The following is a 25,078-nucleotide window of genomic DNA, read 5'->3' on the forward strand; positions in this document are numbered from 1 at the left end:
AATTTTAAATATATTATCATTGTGGTGTGGAATAGCAACCCTCTTTCTGATAATGAGGATTAGTTACCCCTACCAGGATGATAGTTCCTCTTCTTGCCTGATGATCCCTGGTTACAAGGACTCCACAATGCCCAGGTGACAGCTGTAGCTTATAGCCTCTTGGGACTCTTGTCTCCTGTGGAAGTGTTCCTTTTTTGGTGACCAAGATCTTTAACTCTGCAGAACCCAGAGTTGCAGAGATAGGAAATAAAAATTCCCCAGGTGGGTCTTTGGGATTGATAATAAACAGAGTATGCTATTTCTACCCACCCCACCCCCACCCCATTTCTCACATCCATGTATTTCTCCTGTTTTGAAGACCACTAGCATATAAAGGTCTTTGATTTGGTGTATATATTACACCCTGGAAGATGGTACTGTTTTGTCATAAAATACGTCATTGAGTTGGTGCTTAAGCTGTGCCTTCATCAGGCCATTCCAGTGCTCTTTTAGGTTAGCAGCTTCTAGGTGGTGTTGTATATATGCCACCAGTAGATCCCATGGTCCTAGGCCCTCTCTTGCACTTACTTTACTACAGAGTGGGTCCCTTGTCATGAAATGATGTTGTGTAGGGTGATGCTTACTGGTAGATTAAACATTTCCTTAACTCTCATGTACTGTTCACTGTAGCTCTGAGGGCAGGAAAGGCAAATGTACAGCCAGAATATGTCCCTATTTCTTTCTTTTTTTTTTTAAATTAATTAATTAATTTGGCTGCTCCAGGTCTTAGTTACAGCATGCAGTATCTTTGTTGCAGCATGAGGGATCTAGTTCCCTGACCAGGGATCAAACCCGGGCCATCTGCATTGGGAGCATGGAGCCTTAACAGCTGGACCACCAGGGAAGTCCCCCTGTTTCTTTCAGAATAAATTGTTCACCTTTTCAGGGTGGAAGGGGCCAAATACAGTCAACTTGCCATCCAAAGGCTGGTAGGTTTCCTTGAAAGATGTCATACTGGAAGCTTTGTGTTTGTCTCTGTTGCTGGCCATTCGGGCTCTTGGTGGCATCAGTAGCTAGAGCATACTTGCTAAGTAGGACTTCATACTGTTGTCTATGCATAGAGTATATCTCTGCCACATGACCACCTTCTTTCAGGTGCTCATTTTTCTAGCACTGGGGAGGCCATGACAAAAGATGGCTGATGTAAACTGGTTGAGTCATTGTCTATTTGGTTGTTTTGTGCTTTTTTCATGGTAGATGTTCTCTGATGACTGTTAACATGTGATATGAAGGTCTTCAAATGTGTCTATTCTTGTATCCTCCCACGTGCCTCTACCTTAAGACCTCCTTCCCCTAATTTTCTTTTTTTTTCCCCCTAATTTTCGAATCGTTCTCCTTTTATGCCCCCTGACCAGCACATCAGGACATTTACCTGTGAGTCCACATATATTTTAACCTCAAACCAATTCTTTGTCTGCACAAAGTAGACAGTCTGCCTAAAGCTCTGCCCATTGGGCACTGTCCTTCAGTGCCACCCCTGAGTGAGGCTGTGATGCAACCACTGTCCATTTTTGACTTGGACCCAGTTAACAGCCATCTGTGAAGAAGGTGAGGGTTTTTCCTTTTGTCAGCTGGCTGTGAGGGCCCCCCAGTATGGCCAAAGGTATATGCTAATGAAGGGGCACTTTGCAACAATGGTACATGATATGAGGGTTTGGGCTATCTGCTCATGCTCGTGACTTCTGGTCCTACTTGTGCTAGATACTGGATGTATCACCTTCATCTTAATGCTGAATTATTGCTGGGTCCACCCAACCCTATGACTTGGTATGTCTCATAGAACCTAGGTCATGGTGGGTGATTCTGGATAAATGGTCACTTGGTGTCACATCATCAGGTGTTCTATATCTGCTAGGACCCAGTTAGCATGCAAAAGGCATACAATTTTCCACTGAAAATGGAATGGCCTTGCTCCAGATCCCAGGGTCCCACTGGGGCTTGCCATAATACCATAGCATTTGCCAGATTGTTTGCCTCAACATCCAGACCTGCAGAGTCCTTTACTGTTCTGGAAACTGGTAACTTTTTGTGTCACCTGAAATAAAAGCCAGAGCAGTATTCTTGGGTGTCATGCTTCCCTCTTAATGGTGGGAGGTGCAAGATGCAGTTGGTTACTTGGATGCCTTTACTTGAATGGCATGTTTTATCAAGCCCCTGACTACTGGGCCTATAAAATTTTTACTGATGAATGGGTGCCTGAATCTCTGTAGCATTTATCTTTCACCCTCTGGAGTCCATGTGTTCCGTCAAGGCCTTCAGTGTGCTATCCACCTCCTGTTCATCTGGCCCAATTAGCATGATGTTATTAATATAGTAGGTCAGTGTGATATTCTACAAGAAGTCTATATTATCATAGGACTATATTACATGAGACAGTGGCAAAATTGACATGGTCCTGTAAAAGTATGCTATAATCCATTCCATGTGAATGTGAATTGTTTCTGATCCTACTTTCTTGAAGGGATAAGAGAAAAAGAACTTATTCCTTCGATCTTTGACAGTGTACTATGCTCCTGGGGCTGTGTTGATTGGCTCTAGCAAACATACCACATCTGGCATGGCAGCTGCAGTTGTGGCTGCTATTAGATTGAGTTTGTGGTAATCTGCCTTCCTCTAGGATTTATCTGGTTTCTGCCGGGACCACACTGGTAAATCCTGCATCCTCTGGGGGTGTAGCACTAATTTCTGCCATCTCCCCTCCCTTGCCCCCAGAATACAATATTGTTTTCTTTTGTGTTTATTATCTTGGAAGGTGGGATGGGGCACCCACCTTTAGAGGCTTCCTTCCACTTGGCCTTCCCCAGTATAACTCCTATCCCATAGGCCAAGGACTCACTAACTTCCAGGTATGTCTATTTCAATTATACATTCAGGGTCCAGGTAAGTGACCACCAGGATGGTTCACACACCCAGTGGGCCCATCGTGAACTGGATCTTGGCCAGGGCTCAGTTTATTTCCTGGTCCTCATAAGTCCATGATTATACTTCCAGACTCCAGGTGTCAATGTCAACCTGTCCTTAAAATGTTAGCATTCCCGTTTACGCAGTTTACAGTTACCTGAGTAAATGACCGTAGACAGAGCTGACTACATAATTTGCATGCTGAATACACCTGGATTGAGAGTGAGCAAGAGAAATCGCCCACCAAAAGTACGTGGCACTCCTAGCCCAGGCAGGGAAAGGATGGCCAGCTGGGACCAGAGGGAGTGGCCAAGAGGCCACTCCTGGGAAGATAGGAAGAGGTGGACTGTGTGTGAGCTGAGGCTTCAAGCCCCCAGCACATGCTTCATTTTTCCCCTCAGATTTCACTTATGGAGCAGAAATTCATAGATAAAATGATTAAGAATTTTAAGACAGTGACTGCAGAGCATTAAACTTCAAGTGCAGGGACCTTCTGAGTATGGAGTCCATAAGACCTATAGTACATGGGTCTCTTAGGCCATAGGTTTCTCAGGGAATTGTTATACTTGCTTTGGTGTTGCAGGTTCTTTTCTCTTGGGTACCTGGCCTCCTTCAGTCAAAGGGGTCAGGATCTGAAACTGGCTCAGGTTCAGACACTGGGCATGGATTCTGATATTTTTTTATTGAGGGGACTGACCTCAGCATCCAGATCTTCCATCCCTGATTTCTTTTGATGTTACAGATAGAGAAGTGCTCTTATTAGCTGCTTGTCTATTTTGCTTCATAAATACACCATGCTTTATTAACTATCTCTACAAATCTGTGAGTCGGATTCCTTTGACTGCCACTCTGACTTTGCTGATCTTTATAGTAAGTGTCTCCATCTGGCTTCAATCATTAAGTACCATGGCCTGGTCTCCTTTGTTTTAGGGTCCTGTCATCACCGTTGCTATCAGTGGCATTAGGTTTTTTTTTTGTTTTATAAATCTTTTTCTTTTTTTGGTTGTGTTGGGTCTTCATTGCTGCGTGCGGGCTTTCTCCAGTTGCGGCGAGTGGGGGCTGCTCTTCGTTACAGTACACTGGCTTCTCATTGCAGTGGCTTCTCTCATTGTGGAGCATGGGCTCTAGGTGTGTGGGCTTCAGTAGTTGTGGCACGCGGGCTCAGTAGTTGTGGCTCGGGGGCTACAGAGCACAGGCTCAGTAGCTGTGGCGCATGGGCTTAGTTGCTCTGTGGCATGTGGGATCTTCCCAGACCGGGGATCGAAGCCGTGTCCCCTGCATTGGCAGGCAGATTCTTAATCACTGCACCACCAGGGAAGTCCCAGTGGCATTAGTTTTATAACAAATTCTCTATGGAGAACAGCTTTTAAACTTCTTAATGATGCTGGTGCCCCTCTCACCAGCACATTCCTTATAGTATCCTCCCAGCCATTTCAAGGAACATAATACTTTTTTCTGACCACTTCAGCAAGCCAGCTTCACTAAGTGAGCCTTTTAATCCCTTCCTCCCCTGTCTGCCACTGCAGTTTTGTCATTGCTACTTATCATGGACCATGACTTTTCCAGCTTTTAGGAACCATCCTAGTGATAAGTTCATACCATATTCTGAGGTTTTTGCCAGGGTGTTAAATCCTGTATCTTCGGAGAGTGATCAATAACTTTATGTTCTGGTTCTGATGTTCAAGCACCCTCAGAATTCACATTTGCTCTCACTTAGCCCCTGCCAGTACATGCTGGCTAAGTCTTGCAGCTCCTTTGGGTTATAATTCCTTTGTGATCTTATCAGGCACAAAGTATCTGGGCTGGGTTATGCCCTGACCTACTACAAGTTAGGAGGCATGGAGGTGGCAGATCCTGAGGGGACATTGTTTACTGAGCAGGGTGGGGAGGCCTCTGCATTATCTTCAAGTGCGGGAAGAGTGCTAGCTCTTACAGAGATGGTGAGCCACTTTCGCAGTTTCAAGGGCACTATCGCATTCAAGATATTGGAGGGGCATCAACTCAGTTGTCTCCATCTAATGTATTAGGGTCTCATTCTTTCCCAGTCAGGGACCTGACGTGGCATAGCATACCTCCCTTGGCTGAGAGTTAACCTTCCTTGGTGCTCGGCTACTCTGTTGATTAACGCTTGGGCCTGGTCTCCAGCTTTTTCTCTCCTGCTGCCACAGAAAAGAGCCTCTTTAGAAATTACCAGGAGACCCTGGGGTGTTCATATTTGACTTTCTTTTTTTTAGTTACTTATTGATGCTTGCTTACTTATTTATTTAGGCTGCGCCACACAGCTTGTGGGATTTTAGTTCCCAACCAGGGATTGAACCCCGGCCCTCGCCAGTGAAAGCATGGAGTCCTAACCGCTGGACTGCCAGGGAATTCCCCATATTTGACTTTCAGTTGATTGTTAATCACTCTTAGCTTTTTGTTATCTTCTTCTAGAGCATCAGTTAAGTTTAGTAATAGCCGTTCAATTCCATTGTCATTATAGTTATTTCCCCCTTACTCTTCAAGTGCCTCATCAATTCAAACAACTAGATCATTCTGTCCATAGATAGATCATCATTATTGACCACTAGTGAAAGTTTAAGAATTGTACCAGCACCTTGTGCCAGGGATTATCGGGTTACCTACCACCACCAGTGGGGTCCTCAGTGCCATCTAGTCTGTGAGCGATTCAACTCCAAAACCCCTTCACAGTCCTAATTTTCTCAGATCACTGCCAGCCCCCACTGTTAGTAGGTTATATTCTCTGAAAAGCAGACTCTGAATTGGAGTTTAGTATTCAAATTGTTAACTAAGGAGTGCCCTTGGGATCAAAAGTATGAAAGAGATAAAAAAGCAAGATTGGGCAGATTCGATCCTTGTTTTGATTAAGGGTGAGGGAGGTTGAATATCTATATTTATTCGACTTTTTTCAAAATTTTTTTGTTTTATTTTAATACTTGAGCATTTTTAACTTACTGAACTACTTTCTACTTTCCTCAAGCAAAACCAATTCCTTCATTCTATGATATCCTCATGTGCTTTCCCAGATGTTTATGTGAATTTTGTGAGTTTTGTTTGTTTGGGGTTTTTTTTGCATAAAAATTTGGCTTTTTGCTGCTCTCTCTCCTTCCCTCCCTTCTTCCCTCGCCCCTTCCCCACCCCTCCCTTTTTCCCTTTGTCCCCCCTCCCTAAAAAAAAAAAAAAATTTTTAACTTGCTTTTTTCCTTACACTCCAGTAAATTCAAGATGGAGATTGGAAAGGGAACTTATATCTGTACCTCAACCCCCTTAAAATAAATCCCAGTTGGCAATGTTCTCACTTAATAAGTTGTACATTTCTATAATGTTCTAGTTTTAAACTATAATCAGTGTTACTGAATTGGGTTTATATTTTAAGAAATATAAAAGGTGATGGATTTTATGTTTTAAGTATATCATTTACTTTTTTCTCTTTTTAGAAACTATATACCACCTCCCTAAACTGGTTAATAGTGGCATGGAAGATCCATTTGGTGAGTATCACCTACATTTTTCTTAGTAAATAATATTTGTGTTTTATCCTTACCTCCATTAAAGCTTTGAGAATAAATTGATTTTTTTCATGTTTAGTATGCTAAGCTCTCTAGTTTATCAGTTCTCAAACTTTTTGGCCTTAGGATCCCTTTATACTCTGAAGTATAATTGAGGGCCCCAAAGAGCTTTGTTTGTATGATTTATATCTTTGATATTTACTATATTACAAATTAAAATAGACATTTAAAAATATTAATTCATTTCAAAATAACATTAATAAACCCATTATATGTTACATAAATAAAATTTTTTAATGAAAAATAACTCCCCAAATAAAAAAGAGCAACAAGAAGAGTGGCATTGTTTTACATTTTGCAAATCTCTTTAATGTCTGGTTTAATAGAAGACAGCTGGATTCACATATCTGCTTCTGCATTTAATCTGTTTTGTTATCACATACCCTGTAGACTCTGGAGAATTGACTGATTGGAGCTAATGAGAGTGAAAAGGAAAATAACACTTTTGTAATATAAAAAGTAATTCTGACATTGCTATGTGTCATCTCTAGTAGTTCCTAGACCACACTTTGAGACCTAATGCTCTAGAATGTTAGTTACTTCAAATACAGCAAAGAACCAGTTGGCAAGTTAGAATAATAAGTTTTAAATTCTGTAACAACATGGTTAAGGGAGTATAAATCTAGTAGATACACAAAGGTTTTTTTTTTTTTTTTACACAAAGGTTTTGTATCTACCTTTTTGACTAAAAAGTCAGTCACTGTGTATTGAACTCTGTTTTCCTATTGACGGCAATTTCAAAGAGAGATACGGTCTGAGATAGTTAGTAGGCCAGTTTGAACACTTGTGCCTTGGGGTGTTTATTGAAGCTTTTTGAAAACTATTGATGTTTCTTTAGTATCCGTAGAGTTATATCCGTGCTTTAAAAAGTTTCTCTGTAGGAGAGAAATGGTATTTCTACCATGTTTTAAAATTCTCTAAGATGAGACATCTTAGCTGCTTTCCAGGCTTTTATTTTATTTTTTATCATTGTGTTCTGAATCCACAGCATTTTATTTATTTATTTATTTTTGGCTGCGTTGGGTCTTCATTGCTGTGCACAGGCTTTCTCTAGTTGCGGCGAGTGAGGGCTAGTTGCAGTGCATAGGCTTCTCATTGCGGTGGCTTCTCTTTTTGCGGAGCACAGGCTATAGGCACGTGGGCTTCAGTAGTCATGGTGCACGGGCTTAGTTGCTCCGCGGCATGTGGGATCTTCCCAGGCCAGGGATTGAACCCATGTCCCCTGCATTGGCAGGCGGATTCCTAACCACTGCGCCACCAGGGAAGTCCCCAGACTTTTAAACTATTAAGCTACTCACCTTGCCTACATGTTATTGGAAATACTTTTTAAAATTTGTCCTGTGGTCATCTAGAAAGCCCTTTAGGGGAAAACTTCACAATTCCAGTGTCATTGCCGTACAGCTTCATTAGAATTGTTGAACCACAGCTGAAACGAGCCTTCTATTAATTTTTAGTTCCCCCCGATACCATTTAGAATTTTAAAAGTAAAGGTGGTGTGTAAAAACTTAAGGAGCCTTTCCATTATCTTAAGTTGCAGGAAACTTTGTAGTTTTTTAGGTTTAACACGTTGTATATCCTTAAATTTACATTAATCACTATGCTAATGAGTATGTAAAACATTCTTGTACATTGATGCATATTGTACCTCCCACAATTAAAAGCGTGACAGTCAAAAAAACCCAAAAAACCCACATATTATACACTTGGAAGACTAGTTAGGACGTACTTCCCACTTTATATGCATCAGCAAAAAAAAAGCAACCAGAGAAAGTTTTCCTTGTTTAACCTCATTATGCTAGAGGCAGGTTTTGTTTTTGGTTTTGTTTTTTTAAAGGATAGGTACTTTTATTTTATTTATTTATTATTATTATTTTTTTGGCTGCGTTGGGTCTTCATTGCTGCACGCGGGCTTTCTCTAGTTGTGGTGAGCAGGGGGGCTACTCTTTGTTGCAGTGCGCTGGGCTTCTCATTGTGGTGGCTTCTCTTGTGGAGCAAGGGCTCCAGGCACGCAGGCTTCAGTAGTTGTGGTGCATGGGCTTAGTTGCTCCGTGGCATGTGGGATCTTCCCGGACCAGGGATCAAAGTCGTGTCCCCTGCATTGGTGGGTGGATTCTTAACCACTGCGCCACCATGGAAGTCCCAAGAGGCAGGGTTTTTTTTTTTTTTTTTTTGCGGTACGCGGGCCTCTCACAGTTGTGGCCTCTCCCGTTGCGGAGCACAGGCTCTGGACGCGCAGGCTCAGCAGCCATGGCTCACGGGCCCAGCCGCTCCGCGGCATGTGGGGTCTTCCCAGACTGGGGCACGAACCCGTGTCCCCTGTATTGGCAGGCGGACTCTCAACCACTGCGCCACCAGGGAAGCCCAAGAGGCAGGTTTTGATTCGAGCATTTTGTGCTTCTTCACCAAATGGGGAAAAGTCTGAATCTCATTTTATGGCAGTGTAACTTGAAGTAGCAGTGTAAAAAAGGTTCCAAATTTACATTCTACTCACACACAGTTACTGTAGATGACTGAAATTAGGCTCTTTGGGCACCTGGTACAAGTAAGTAATCAGGTAGCTCAGATTAATAGCTTGTTGTCTTGCTTTGAAAAGACTGTTGTTGAAAACCTTGCCAGATCAGAATTTCTCCTCTGATTTTAATGACCCTAAATGGCTTCTTTAGGAGTTGGGCTTTTTTCACCCTGTAGTGTACATTGCATCTAGCTCATCAGTGAAATCCTTATTTTGAACACTAGAGGGCAGTCAGTACTTTATTCATAAATTTGCAGTTTCTTTACAAATTAATTCTTAAGGGCGTTATTTATGAACAATTTGGTGAATCGAGTTGATATAGTTGCCTGGTGACAAATCCTAAAGAACATGTTCATATGATAAACTAGCGTAACATACGACAACTCCAAGGGCTTTTATGGGAAACATTTTTTTTCTGCTGAGTGACCTCCTTACCTCACCTAACTTAAACATAACTTAAATGGAATTTAATCTAATTAATTAAACTTATTATTAAGCTAATTAAATTCAACTTAAATTTAAATATAATTTAAATTTACTAGAGAATACCAAAGGGAAAGTTGCTATGGAAGTTATAGTTGGCTGGTAGTCAGTTGAAATATAAATTAATATGTGCTTTTGATCACTAATATGAGAAAAGGTTTGTCTTCTGTGCTAGTGAGAGGATTTTTTCCTCTTATATTTTTATTTATTTATTTATTTATTATTTTTGGCTGCATTGGGTCTTTGTTGCTGTGCGCAGGCTTTCTCTAGTTGCTGTGAGCGGGGGCTGCTCTTTGTTGCGGTGCGCAGGCTTCTCATTGCGGTTGCTTCTCTTGTTGCGGAGCACGGGCTCTAGGCGCGCGGGCTTCAGTAGTTGCAGCACGGTGGGCTCAGTAGTTGTGCTCTTGGGCTCTAGAGCGCAGGCTCAGTAGTTGTGGTGCACAGGCTTAGTTGCTCCGCAGCATGTGGGATCTTCCCAGACCAGGGCTCGAACCCGTGTCCTCTACACTGGCAGGCGGATTCTTAACCACTGCACCACTAGGGAAGCCCTTATACTTTATTTTTATTTTTTAAATTTAATTTGGTTATATTCCCTGTGTTGTACAATATATCCTTGTAGCTTATTTTATGCATAATAGTTTGTAGGGTTTTTTTTTAATTGTTCACAAAACATACATATGATAAGAATCTGGTTTATTGAGTTATGGTCCACTCAGTGCCATTTGAAAAGGAAAAGAATTCTGAATGTAAAATGAATTTGTTTCTAAGAAGATGGAGCCCCTGGAAGATGGTTGATAATTTTGTTACAGTTAGGTTAACTAACAGTTATGTAGATACATTGAAAAAGAATTATTTGTTGCATTCTGAAAATTAAAGTGAGAGATTTTTACCCATCACATTCTAGTGGGACAGACCTAAGGCCTCTAGGACCTTTCTTACATGGACAGATGTTTACACATTTTATTATATAATATTCTAAAATCATATTGTTAATGCCACCACTGATCTCACCAGAAAAGTCTTTAAATATTGGGAAGTTGGCAGGCTCACTCTAGTGGATATGTTTTCCAAAATTAGAATTTTCTCTTGAAAGCTTGACATATATCACTGGCAACAAGTACTGTCAGTTTTATTTGTAGAGACAGGCTCCATTCATTTTTGAGAAAATATCTGTGAAATATCTAAGCTTGAACAAAATAGTTTGTCATTCAGTCTTTCCAGTAAAAGCGGTACTTCATGAAACTGGCCAGTTCAGCTTGCAACTCAATTACACAGGTGCCTTTCCTGAAGGTAACCATTGTACTTACCATTTCATCATGCAAAATAGTAAAAAGACACATAGAGGGCTTGAGATTCATTAAAACTAATAATAGTGTTTACGGCTTTATCAGGGATATTCTTAAATTGGCATTATTATTTTTAACTGGAATTATGTAGTGGTGAAGATTATGCGTCCTACTACAGTTTGGTGCTACTGCCTTGATATGTGTGAAGGTGCCAGCAGTTTTGCTCACCATTGCTTTTGTACCCTTAGTATCAGTGTCAACATGGTGAAAAAGGCAACTAATTCTTTAGTATTATTAAGTATATCATTGTACCTCTTGGGTCCTGAAAGGATCTTGGGGGATACCCAGACATCAGTGGACCATACCTGCTTCAGTTTCCTAATTTTCAGAGTCTCTTCTGTGGAAGTCATGGACAGAGTCAAGACTTAGTCCTGGAAATTGTTTTGGGCAGGGCTTCAATCTTGGACACTTGGCAGAAGTATGGTCAGAGAGAGTGAGCTGCTCTGTGGTCTCTCCTAAGTTGATCACGACCTACCTGAAGCTTTTAGGAATAAGTTAAAGAACACTTCTGTGGGTGAAATGAGTGTTCTGAGCTCATTAGGCAGCTCAGTATTTTGAGAAGAAATTCACCAGCATTTAGTCAAGATGAGCTCACCTGGGCACTATCTTCTTATCTTTAAAAAGAGAGTAAATGGCAGCAGAGATCTTGGTGACAATAGCCTTCAGTTTGTCTCTTGAGTCACACTGCTCCAATATGGACAGGTGTCTTCCTGTGTGGTACACAGCTGTCATCCTGGGGTATTCTTATTCACCTGGGAACTCTGCTTCTCTCCTGTGTTGGCTCTTTTGTTTCCTAAATCCCATGTCTTCTGCTTTATTTCTTTTTTTTTTTTAATATTTATTTATTTATTTATGGCTCCGTCAGGTCTTATTTGTGGCGCTTGGGCTTAGTTGCCCCACAGCATGTGGGATCTTAGTTCCCTGACCAGGGACAAACCTGCGTCCCCTGCTTTGGAAGGTGGATTCCTAACCACTGGACCACCAGGGAACTCCCTCTTCTTCTTTCTTTTTTTTTTTTTTTTTTTTAAACATCTTTATTGGGGTATAATTGCTTTACAATGGTGTGTTAGTTTCTGCTTTATAACAAAGTGAATCAGCTATACATATACATATGTTCCCATATGTCTTCCCTCTTGACCACCAGGGAACTCCCTCTTCTTCTTTCTTGATTGCCAATAGCTGCTTGATGATGGACTCCTGAAATAGTTCTCTAATTTTCATATCTTTTTTTCTTTAGCTCTATCTCCTGAAAGATTTCTTCATCTTTATATTCTATTAAATTTTTCTTTTCAGGCTTCCCTGGTGGCGCGGTGGCTGAGAGTCTGCCTGCCCATGCAGGGGCCACGGGTTCATGCCCCGGTCTGGGAAGATCCCACATGCCGCGGAGCGGCTGGGCCTGTGAGCCATGGCCGCTGAGCCTGCGCGTCTGGAGCCTGAGCTCTGCAATGGGAGAGGCCACAACAGTGAGAGGCCTGCGTACAGCAAAAAAAAAAAAAAAAAATTTCTTTTCTACTATTATGTTTTTTAATTTCTAGGAGTTCTTTTTTTTTTTAGATTTTTTTTTGATGTGGACCATTTTTAAAGTCTTTATTGAATTTGTTACAATACTGCTTCTGCTTTATGTTTTGGTTTTTTAGCCTCAAGGCCACTTCTGATCTTAGCTCCCTGACCAGGAATCAAACCCACACCCCCTGCATTGGAAGGCGAAGTCTTAACCACTGGACCGCCAGGGAAGTCCCTAGGAGGTCTTTTTTATTCTCTGAATATTTCTTTCATAATATTCTTTATTGTTTCAACAGATTTACTTTGTCCTGCATAGGCTCTTTTCCCCCAAAGTTGTTTTCCTTTGTTTGTTTTGATCTCTCTTATGTAAGAGTTTTCCTCTGAAGTCTAGTAATAATTAGCTGTCTGCTTGTGATTAAGAGTGGTGAGCTTTAAATTAGAAGCTTTAAATGCATAGGCTGGTTGCCTTTGGGCCTTACTATAGTGTGAGCTTCTTGTCCCTATTGTTGAGGAACATGTCTGTTATCAGTATCAGGGTTCAAGGGGCGGAGTCTTCTCATCACTGGGGTAAAGGGTGATGAAGACTGGGAGGGTTGCTGCATTCAGTATTCATTATGTTCACTCAATTCCCCTCAGTTTTTCATGCTCTGTTCCCACCGTCTACCGCCTTTTGAGTCCCCCAGTCCAGAGACCATTTGTTTTATCCCTTCCAGAAAACAGGCCTCCAGAATTCTGCCAGGGTTGGTATGGGACAGACTTTCAAGGTCATGGAGTGGGGAAGGTGGTAAAGGAATCAAACAGCTTTTACCCTGATTCTCCTTATTTTATTCCCTTTCCTTTCAAAGGGACCTGGTAGAATACAGTGAAAGTATTCATTGTTAATTTATATTGGTATAAGCTACTAGTTTTCTTTTTTAAAGTAAGGGCTACACTGTACATAAGTGCTGGGGGAAGACAGGGTCCAGAGAAAATACGTATACATTTTAAGCTACTGTGATGCTTCATACCCCGCTACTTTTAAAAATGGCTTATTCCTGCTTCTGCTTTCTTCCTCCCTTCTCAAATGTTTATGGGTTAACAGCCATTCTCTCTGTAGCACACCCAGGAAAAGGGACTGAAACCCTGGCATATGAAACTTCTTCTAAAAGGTTTTTTGGGGTAGGAGAGGATCTGTATATACTAAATTACCTTCCCAAAATGTTTTAAATTTTCTAACAACTTCATTAAGTTTCTATATACCCTCCCTTCCACAGAAGAGAGCACAGTTTGTTGAAAAAAATTTTTGGTTGTGTTTGATGAAATAATTATTTAATGAGATAGATTGTTGGTGTGAAGCCTGAATTTCAAGCTAGGTGCAAAGGCTTTATTCATATGCATGGTATTCTGGGAACAGATTAAACAGATTAAACAAGGTAATAGCACCTTTAGATTAGAATTTGTATCACATAGGAAATACGAGAATCAGTTTGTTGAAGTGGAAAACAGAAACCATATCCTAAACAAATCAAATCAATTGTTTTCTTCCTATTCTGAATCTGAATTTATAAATCATTATTATGTTTTAAAGGGGGTTTTCCTAACCTTTCAAGGACATTTGTTAAGGAACCATGCTCAAGGCTAATGCATTTCACTTAAGTTCACGGGAAAATTTTTTGTGATGTTATCATGTTATTAGTACTTGAAGCTCAAAATATGCTAATAACACAGCCCTTCCCTCCCTTCTCTTTAAGAATGAAGGCAAAATATGAACTTAATTAGTTTTGAGATTCTTAAGGTGTAGGAGATAAATTCCTCTGGAATTAAACAATGCCAAAAATGATGTTACTTCTATTTTTCTCCCTGTGGTGTTCAATAGAAATTTAATATAGCATTATTATATGTATATTAAATATCTTCTGTCATCTTATTTCCTGTTAAGAGTATAACTTATGAAGGGCAAGATCTTTTTACTGTTATATCCTACTGCTCAATAGTAGGCAATATTTGTATGTATTTCTTATAGTGGTTTTAAATTTTCTGCATAAGATAGAATTAACAATCTTAAGGGAAATAGAGTGCATAGAACACCAGTTTATAGTAGAACACTATGAACTTTAATAACACAGATGCTCTATAATTATTTTTTTCTGTCAATAGAAAAAGATGAGCCATCTTTGTAGTCATGCAAGCCTGAAAAGTAGTGATGCTGACATTCTGGAGCATCTCCCATATCGTCTCACCACTTTTCATCACTTCTGATTGCTACTTACTCCCTAGAAAATCATAGAAAGTATGATAGGTGGACTAAATGTGTAGATGATTTGCCATCTGAATTTATTTCTGCATACTGAGCCCTTCATCAATGTGTCTTGGACAGGGATTTCCCTGGTGGTCCAGTGCTTAAGACTCACGCTCCCAATGCAGGGGGCTGGGGTTCAAGCCCTGGTCAGGGAACTAGATCCTGCATGCATGCTGCAACTCAGAGTCCGCATGCCGCAACTAAGACCCAGCACAGCCAAAATAAATAAATAAATATACATATATTTTTAAATGTGTCTTGGACACTACATAGGCAATGATTATAAGAATGAAAATTAAAAGGGAGGGATAGTGGGAATTCCCTGGTGGTCCAGTGGTTAGGACTCTGAGCTTTTGCTACCATAGGCCTGAGTTCAATCCCTGGTCAGGGAACTAAGTAAGATACCCACTAGCTGCGCAGCACGGAAAAAAAAGAAAAAAAAAAAAAAAAAAGGAAGGATAGAAGGTTTTCACTTATCATTTTGTATCTTCCTGTGTGGTTTGCGTTTTCATCTATATACATATATTACTTTTGGTTTTTTAAATGTAAAAAAGGATTTTATCTGGATTGTAGGGTTATGGGTGTTTTAGTTCCTTCTTTGTATTCCTCAGTGTCAAAAATTAAAATATGTAAAATTATTTCTTAAAGGAGGTAAAAGAATAAAAGGGTATTGTTAAAGGGTATTAAAGACTATCATGGTCATTCTACATTCACAGCTTACCTGCTACACCTAAAATTACCACTTTACATCTCTACTTAATAATGTGTCCTTTTAAATATATATATGTTTTATTCTTCCTATGAACTGTCAATAGATTCAGCCTACCCTACCAAACTCCATCATAGTTGACTTGTTCCTCATCCATTCATTTGTTCACTAAACACTAAGCAAAATCAACAAAGCAGTATATCCTAACAGTTAAGCCCTCAGGCTCTGGAGTAAGCAAACTTGGTTTCAGATCCCAGTTCTGCCACTTCGTGGCTGTGTCCTTTTGGGCAGGACAGTTACTCTCTAATCTTAAGTTTATCCCTAAAGTACGGATATGAATTTTACCTTTCCCGCAAGGTTGCTATAAAAATTAAATGGGGACTTCCCTGGTGGCACAGTGGTTAAGAATCTGCGTGCTTGGGACTTCCCTGGTGGCACAGTGGTTGAGAATCAGCCTGCAAATGCAGGGGACACGGGTTCGAGCCCTGGTCCAGGAAATCCCACATGCCGTGGAGCAACTAAGCCTATGCACCACAACTACTGAGCCTGCACTCTAGAGCCCACATGCCACAACTACTGAAGCCTGCATGCCTAGAACCTGAGCTCTGCAACAAGAGAAGCCACTGCAATGAGAAGCCCATGCACCACAACGAAGAGTAGCCCCCGCTCACCGCAACTAGAGAAAGCCCACATGCAGCAACGAAGACCCAACAACAAAGACCCAATGCAGCCATAAATAAATAAATAAATAAAATTTTAAAAAGGAAAAAAAAAAGAATGTGCCTGCCATGCAGGGGATACGGGTTTGAGCCCTGGTCTGGGAAGATCCCACGTGCTGTGGAGCACTTAAGCCTGTGTGCCACAAATACTGAGCCTGTGCTCTAGAGCCCGCGAGCCACAACTACTGAAGCCTGCACACCTAAAGCCCGTGCTCCATAACAAGAGAAGCCACCGCAATGAGAACACACCACAACGAAGAGTAGCCCCTGCTCGCCACAACTAAAGCCCGCATACAGCAATGAAGACCTGACGCAGCCAAAAATAAATAAATAAATAAATTTTTATTAAAAGAATTAAATGAATTAGTACTTATAATGTGCTTAGCATTGTAACCACATAGTGAACATACAGTAGCTGTAATATTCTTATTAATTATGATCACTAATAAGATGTAATCTCTGTTCTTATGGAGCTTTTGGTCTGTGTTAAGCAGTTACAAGGTGCTCCTTAGAATTCCTTTTTAAAAAAAATAAGTCATTATTAAAAAATTATAAATTTAAAAAAAATATAAATTATAAAAAAATATAAATTGAGATACAATTTATATACAATAAAATTTACCCTTTTTAGTATATAATAGTTCTTTTTTTTGACAAACACGTAAAATCAGGTAACTACCACCGCAATCAAGATGAAGAGTACTTCCTTCCATACCAAAAGTTCCCTGCTTACCTTTTGTAGTCAGAATTATACAATATGTAGCCTTTCTTATTTTTTGCAGTACACGGGCCTCTCGCTGCTGTGGCCTCTCCCAGCCATGGCTCACGGGCCCAGCCGCTCCGTGGCACGTGGGATCTTCCTGGACCAGGGCACGAACCCATGTTCCCTGCATCAGCAGGCGGAGTCTCAACCACTGCGCCACCAGGGAAGCCCCAATATGTAGCCTTTTGTCTGGTTTTTCACTTAGCATAAAGCTGTCAAGATTCATACATGTTGTTGTATGTATCAGTAGTTCATTCCTTTCATGCCTTTTTTTTCATATTTTTTTTGGTTTTTTTAGTAGATCTTTATTGGAGTATAATTGCTTCACAATACTGTGTTAGTTTCTGTTGCACAACAAAGCGACTCAGCCATATGCACACAGATGTCCCCATATCCCCTCCCTCTTGAGTCTCCCTCCCATCCTCCCTATCCCGCCCCTCTAGGTCATCGCAAAGCACCGAGCCGATCTCCCTGTGCTGTGCTGCTGCTTTCCACCAGCCAACTATTCTACATTCGGTAGTGTATATATGTCGATGCTACTCTCACTTCGCCCCAGCTTCCCCTTCCCACCCCATGTCCTCAAGTCCATTTTATATGTCTACCTCTTTATTCCTGCCCTGCAACTAAGTTCATCAGTACCACTTTTTTTTTTTTTAGATTCCATATATATGTGTTAGCATACGGTATTTGTTTTTCTCTTTCTGACTTACTTCACTCTGTATGACAGACTCTAGGTCCATCCACCTCACTACAAATAACTCAATTTCGTTTCTTTTTATGGCTGAGTAATATTCTATTGTATATATGTGCCACATCTTTATCCATTCATCTGTCAATGAACATTTAGGTTGGTTCCGTGTCCTGGCTATTGAAAATAGTGCTGCAATGTACATTGTGGTACATGTCTCTCTTTTTTTTTAATTTATTTATTTTATTTATTGATTTTTGGCTGTGTTGGGTCTTCATTGCTATGCACAAGCTTTCTCTAGTTGCAGCGAGTGGGGGCTACTCTTCATTGTGGTGCGCAGGCTTCTCATTGCAGTGGCTTCTCTTTCTGCGGAGCATGGGCTCTAGGCGCGCGGGCTTCAGTAGTTGCGGCTCACGGGCTCTAGAGCACAGGCTCAGTAGCTGTGGCACATGGACTTAGTTGCTCCGCAGCATGTGGGATCTTCCCGGACCAGGCAGGGCTCGAACCCGTGTCCCCTGCATTGGCAGGCGGATTCTTAACCACTGTGCCACCAGGGAAGCCCTACATGTGTCTTTTTGAATTATGGTTTTCTCAGGGTATGTGCCCAGTAGTGGGATTGCTGGGTCATACAGTAGTTCTATTTTTAGTTTTTTAAGGAACCTCCATACTGTTTTCCATAGTGGTTCTATCAATTTACATTCCCACCAACAGTGCAGGAGGGTTCCCTTTTCATCACACCCTTTCCAGCATTTATTGTTTCTAGAGTTTTTGATAATGACCATTCTGACCAGTGTGAAGTGATACCTCATTGTAGTTTTGATTTGCATTTCTCTAATAATTAGTGATGTTGAGCATCTTTTCATGTGCCTCTTGGCCATCTGTATGTCTTCCTTGGTGAAATGTCTATTTAGGTCTTCCTCCCATTTTTAAATTGGATTGTTTGTTTTTTGATATTGAGCTCCATGAGCTGTTTGTATATTTTGGAGATTAATCCTTTGTCTGTTGTTTCATTTGCAAATATTTTCTCCCATCCCGAGGGTTGTCTTTTTGTCTTGTTTATGGTTTCCTTTGCTGTGCAAAAGCTTTTAAGTTTAATTTTCCATAATGTCATAAAGTTGGAATCATACAGTAGCTTTTTCAAACGTAGCTTTTTTTTTTTTTTTTTTTTTTTTTTTTTACGTGGGCCTCTCACTGTTGTGGCCTCTCCCGTTGCGGAACACAGGCTCCGGACGCGCAGGCTCAGCGGCCATGGTTCACAGGCCCAGCTGCTCTGCAGCACGTGGTATCCTCCCGGACCGGGGCACAAACCCGTGTCCCCTGCATTGGCAGGCGGACTCCCAACCACTGCACCACCAGGGAAGCCCAAGAAAAGCACATAACTTATAAAACTAGAAATTTGCTATCATAGATAAGTAAATAAAGGCGTTACGTCAAGAAATAAGAAAATTTATGAGTGTCCATCTACCCAATTTACTTAAAGAAATAACCTTGATAAACAGCAGTGTGCACGACACAGTGTATTGGCATATTCAGATTTAAAAGTGTGTATTATTTTTATTAAAGAAAAGAAAACTTTAAAATTCTTGAAATTTTTATGGTTTAATAGTAAGTGATGAGTGGGACTTCCTTGCCGGTCCAGTGGTTAAGACTCTGCACTGTTGCAGGGGGCACGGGTTCAATTCCTGGTCGGGGAACTAAGATCCCGCAAGCCCCATGGCACGGCCAAAATAAAAATATAAATAAATGTTTTTCTTCAACTTTACTTCAAATTCAGGTTAAGTATGATCAGTGGGATTTAAAAGTTGGTAATAAAACTTATATGAACATTTCCCATTAGGCGGGGGACCATTAGTTTCAAAACAACCTCAGTGGTTGGCTTCTTGGCCCTCTAGAGTTCTGTCATACTAAAAATGGCCTTTCATGATAGAGCTTTGACTTGATTCAAAGGCAGGATAGGTTTTACAAGATTGCAACATGAAACATCAGTGGAGTCCAAAACACGCACAGATGTGCACACACGTACACACCCCGTAATGGAGGCTTCCATTAAAAGAGGGGGATAGTAGTATAATGGACTATCTTGTGGAATGATGTTGATGGCCTTCAGTTCCTCATTGAAGATTTGTGTGTGTGTGTGTGTGTGTGTGTTTAATATTTATTTATTCTGGCTGCATCGGATCTTAGTTGCGGCATGCAGGATCTTCATTGTGGCATACAGGCTCTTAGGCATGGTTTGCAGTTTTCTTGGTTGCGGCATGCAGATTCTTAGCTGTGGCATGCAAACTCTTTAGTTGCGTCATGCGTGCAGAATCTGGTTCCCCGACCAGGGATCGAACCCAGGCCCCCTGCATTGGGAGTGCGGAGTCTTACCCAGTGGACCACCAGGGAAGTCCCAAAGATTTGTGTTTTGTTTTTTCCTCATCAAACTAGAGTGTGTATCTCTTGGTAGCCACAGTGATATCATATCAGATTGCAGTCTGTAGCTACAGCTTTCTTTTTTTTCACTGCATGAGAATATTAAATAAATACTACATTTTACTTGACTATTCAAACATTATAAAATTTCAGATTTAGGTTTCTTTTGATGATTGTGTATCTTCTGTTTTTCTTCTTTGATCTCCCAAAAGAATTTAAATGGTGTAAAGCAGATGGGTCTAGCAGCTTTATTTTGTCCATTTTACACCCCGCCCCCCACCCCAGGTCAGTCTTTTCCCTCTTCAGTATAAAGCTGGATAATCAAAGGGCTTGAATAGCAAGAACCGGTAAGAATTATGTCTTAAATAGTAAAGGAGAAAAGTGGCACCAAAGAAAAGACATTCTTGCTGGGGTGAAGCGCTTTGGTGTGTGCTTGTTACTTCTAGTTATAATCTCATAATGCATCCAGGGCCAGTAGCTTAACATTGGTTACAGTGAAGTCCAGTTGGTTTTGCTTGATAATTTATTGTCATACTCACTACATACCCTAACCAATCAAAAGGTGAAAAAGCGAATGGGTGGGTTATTGGCTGGCTGAGTGATTCATTAATTCATTTAATCAATTTTCCCAGGCACATTGCCCTAGCTGCCATGAAGGACAAAAAAAAAACAAACAAAAAAAAGAATAAGATATACTTTCACCAAATGACCCAACAATCCCACTACTGGGTATATACCTAGAGAAAACCATAATTTAAAAAAACACATGCACCCCAATGTTCATAGCAGCACTGTTTACAATAGCTAGGACATGGAAGCAAGCTAAATGTCCATCAACAGAGGAATGGGTAAAGAAGATGTGGTGCATATATAAATGGAATATTACTTAGCCATAAAAAGGAATGAAATTGGGTCATTTGTAGAGATGTGGATGGACCTAGAGAGTGTCATACAGAGTGAAGTAAGTCAGAAAGAGAAAAGCAAATAACGTATAATAAGGCATATGTGAAGAATCTAGAAAAATGGTATAGGTGATCTTATTTGCAAAGCAGAAGTAGAGACATAGACGTAGAGAACAAATGTATGGATATCAAGGGAGAAAGGGGTGGGGAGGCAGGAATTGGGAGACTGGGATTGACAAATATACATTACTGATGCTATGTATAAAATAGACAACTGATGGGAACATACTGTATAGCACAGGGAACTCTACCTTATGCACTGTGGTAACCTAAATGGGAGGGAAGTCCAAAAGGGAGGGGATATCTGTATATGTGGCTGATTCATTTTGTTGTGCAATGGAGGCTAACAGAATAATTGTAAAGCAGCCATACTCCAATAAAAATTAATTTTAAAAAAAGAATAAGATATAGTTTCATCACTCAGAGAGGAGATTAAAAACTATTAATGCTAGGCAGAATGAGTAGGTGTTTTTATACAGATAAAAATAATTGTGTTATTGGAATTTCATGCCATGTTATTCAACATGACTTGTACTTAAGGAAATTATTAAAACAAAACTTGCTTTATAGCATCTATATTGCCTTTTCTATATCTGTGTTGTTTGAACAGTTTAATACTGATGACTTTAAGTAGAGTTTTTTTGTTTTAATTGTTTTTGTCTCGTATCTAACAGGAAAATTTGGTGAACATGGAGAAATAGGAAAAACTAGGGGCTCCTAAGTACCTTAGGGAGTATGGTACTCCCTAAGGAGTACATGGTGGTGAAGCACACTTGTACATTGCTAATAATGATTGCTCCCGGTAGCATACATATGGGTTAAAGGTGTAAACCTGTGCTTCAGTAATTTGGGTTTCTCATGCAGTATTGGGACTGAAGTATTTTTGTTCTAGATTTGGTTTGAGGGGTAGTAGAAATGTCTGTATCCCATATAGCCAACTTCTCTTGATTCTAGACCTTTCACTTATTTTCTAAGTAATTCCTTTAAAAATTGATTTTGAGATAAGAAACATCATTCTTTTTGGTAGTCAAACTGGAAATATCAGGAGTAAGCTAAGAGAACAAATTGTTGGTGTTTTTAATTTTAACATTGTCATTTTGGGCAATTCACATAACTGTTCTGTACCTGAATTTTACTTTTGTTAAAGTACTACCTCCTGGGCTTCCCTGGTGGCGCAGTGGTTGAGAATCTGCCTGCTAATGCAGGGGACACAGGTTCGAGCCCTGGTCTGGGAAGATCCCACATGCCACGGAGCAACTATGCCCGAGAGCCACAACTACTGAGCTTGCGCGTCTGGAGCCTGTGCTCCTCAACAAGAGAGGCCACGATAGTGAGAGGCCCGTGCACCGCGATGAAGTGGCCCCCACTTGCCACAACTAGAGAAAACCCTCGCACAGAAATGAAGACCCAACACAGCCCTAAATAAATAAATAGATAGATAAATAAATAAATAAAGTACTACCTCCTAAAAGTTTTTATAAGGTTAAAAATAAATGTTCTTATCTAAACACCTAGGAGGTATTGTGTGAATTCAAAGTCCATTTCGTAGTACAAACTATCTTGTAGTAGTTGGGAGTGGAGATTCACATCCAGATTACTTACATATGAACCTTAGCTTTGCCGTTTATTAGCTGTGAACTCCTTGGACAGGTTTACCCCTGGGTGACTTAGTTTCCTCAACTACTAAATGGGGATAATAAATGGTATCCTTCTTATAGCCTTGTTGTAAGAATTAGACAAAACAAAACACTTAGAATAATCCCTGGCATTATAATACATGATTGATTAATGTTAGCTATTATTATCCGTAGAGAATGGGGAGAAGGAATGCATAGGAAGTTGAACTTAATTTATCTTTTCTAAGCTTTAGCTTTCTTTTTCATCAGATCTTTTGTTAGAGATGTTCATATGTAACAGTAAATCATTTTGAGTTTAGTATTATTTTCTTTATGTTTTGATTTTTTTGATGGAAACTTTTACCATTTAATGAAATGATCAGAAACCAGAAAACAGGAATGAAGGGGAGAAGAAGCAGAGACCAGAAATCAGCTTTGAGTGATTAAAAACTCGTGGTGCTACTTTAGTCCTTCTGTTTCTCTTAGGAACTAGAAGAAAAGTAGAGCTATTTTTTTAAATCTGTTTTTTATAAGTCTAAAAGCAACAGTGATTAAAAGATTATGTCACTGTAAGCATCTATGGAAGTGAATTTGTAGTAACATGTAAACCCATAGCTAAGTTAGCAAGTTAATCTCAATTATATCTGTCCTTTTCTTTCCTGTTTGTCATGAAACTGTTCAGTGATTTATTATAATATGTTCAGTACCTACAGGCCTGGCATGTTTCCCAAAACAAATACTCCATAATCTGAAAGGGACACTTAACAAGCTAAACTAGTGAAAGATCTTACTTTCCCTTTGCCTCCCTCCATTTAAAACAATATTTATTGAATGCCTTCTATGTGCTGAGAAGTATGTTACTAGCTGAGGATATAAAGACAATCTGTTCAAAGAATGTAGGAGAGACAAATAAGTAAGTAGATAATTTTAACAGAAGTGATTTATACCCCTGTATGTAGAGGTATATACAGGGTGACTTCAGAGTACCGGAGGGGTGCATAATTCAGTCTTAAGTATAGAAAGGTAGATGTTCAAGGAGCGATTCCTAGAGGAAGTGAAACATAAACTGAATTTTGAAGGAGTGGGAGTTAGCCAGATTAAAGAATGGAGGGAGAGGACATTTTAGGCAGCTAGAAGAGCAGATGCATAGATAGATAGACCTGGGCAAATATATCATCGTTTAAGAATTCCAAGTGGTTTGGAATAGGACTTAAAAGACAGCAGGCATGGGAGAGTGGTGAGAGAAAAGGTTAGACAGATAGGCATTAGTGCAGCAACATGGATGGACCTAGAGATTGTCATACTGAGTGAAGTAATACACACAGAGAAAGACAAATATTTGATATCACTTATATGTGGAATCTAAAAAAATGGTACAAATGAACTTATTTACAAAACAGAAATAGAGTCACAGATGTAGAAAACAAACTTATGGTTACCAAGAGGGAAGCGGGGGGAGGGATAAATTGGGAGATTGGGATTGACATACACACACTGCTGTATATAAAATAACTAATAAGAACCTATTGTATAACACTGGGAACTCTACTCAATACTCTGTAATGGCCTGTATGGGAAAAGAATCTAAAAAAGAGTAGATATATGTATAACTGATTCACTTTGCTGTATACCTGAAACTAATGCAACATTGTAAATCAACTATACTCCAGTAAAAATTAAACAAAAGAAAGAAAGATAGACATTGGGCCAGGTCTTGAAGGATTTTTAATAAGCTATGAAGGGACTTCCCTGGTGGCGCAGTGGTTGAGAATCCGCCTGCCAATGCAGGGGACACGGGTTCGAGCCCTGGTCCGGGAAGATCCCACATACCATGGAGCAACTAAGCCCGTGCACCACGACTACTGAGCCTGCGCTCTAGAGCCCGTGAGCCACAACTCCTGAGCCCGCGAGCCACAACTACTGAAGCCCGCGCACCTAGAGCCCATGCTCTGCAACAAGAGAAGCCACCGCAATGAGAAGCCCACACACAGCAACAAAGACCCAACACAGCCAACAATAAAATAATAATAAATAAATTTATAAAAAAAAAATAATAAGCTATGAAGAGCCCTGTCAGATTTGTGTTTTTGTAAAGGTCATGGTGGTACCACTGTTGAGAATAGATCAGAAAGGGACAAAACTGGAGTCAGGTAAGAAGGAAATTATTACTGTCCCAAACACACATAAAAGGATGTCACATTTGAAAGCTGTGATCCACAAATAAATTCTGTCAGACTGGGATTTATAAATAGAAGACTTTTTGTCCCAAGTGAATAAATCCCAGAAGAATCATTTTAGCCCTTTATCTTTTTTTTCTTTTCATTCACTACAAATCAACACAACAAACTTGGTTGTCAGCAATTTGGATTTTAGGATAGGTGGTATTCTGAAGGCTCTTGCTGCCTAGGCCTGGGAACAAGATGAGAATGGGTAAAGTGTTTAATAGCTAATTGGATCCTGTTTGATTTGGGGCTTTTTCAACAAAGGAACTTATTTTTAGGCTGAAAAAACAGTAATCAGATTTGCATCTTGGATGGTTTTATTTGGTGACTACATTTTTATAGACCTGGTAGCA

At 40.2% G+C, this 25,078-nt stretch overlaps 1 protein-coding gene across 9 annotated transcripts in view; it reads left to right on the forward strand.

The window, feature by feature from the left end:
- Nucleotides 1-25,078, forward strand: part of PHACTR4 (phosphatase and actin regulator 4) — a 103,170-nt gene that overhangs the window by 22,369 nt on the left and 55,723 nt on the right. For all 9 annotated transcript variants that reach the window (XM_032649555.1, XM_032649892.1, XM_032649467.1 and 6 more), the window contains exon 2: nucleotides 6,378-6,431. In XM_032649555.1, coding sequence (XP_032505446.1) covers nucleotides 6,416-6,431 — 16 coding nt within the window. In that variant the 5' untranslated portion in view covers nucleotides 6,378-6,415. The remainder of the gene's footprint in view (nucleotides 1-6,377; nucleotides 6,432-25,078) is intronic.

Source organism: Phocoena sinus, chromosome 1 (assembly GCF_008692025.1).
Source record: "Phocoena sinus isolate mPhoSin1 chromosome 1, mPhoSin1.pri, whole genome shotgun sequence".
Taxonomy (NCBI): domain Eukaryota; kingdom Metazoa; phylum Chordata; class Mammalia; order Artiodactyla; family Phocoenidae; genus Phocoena; species Phocoena sinus.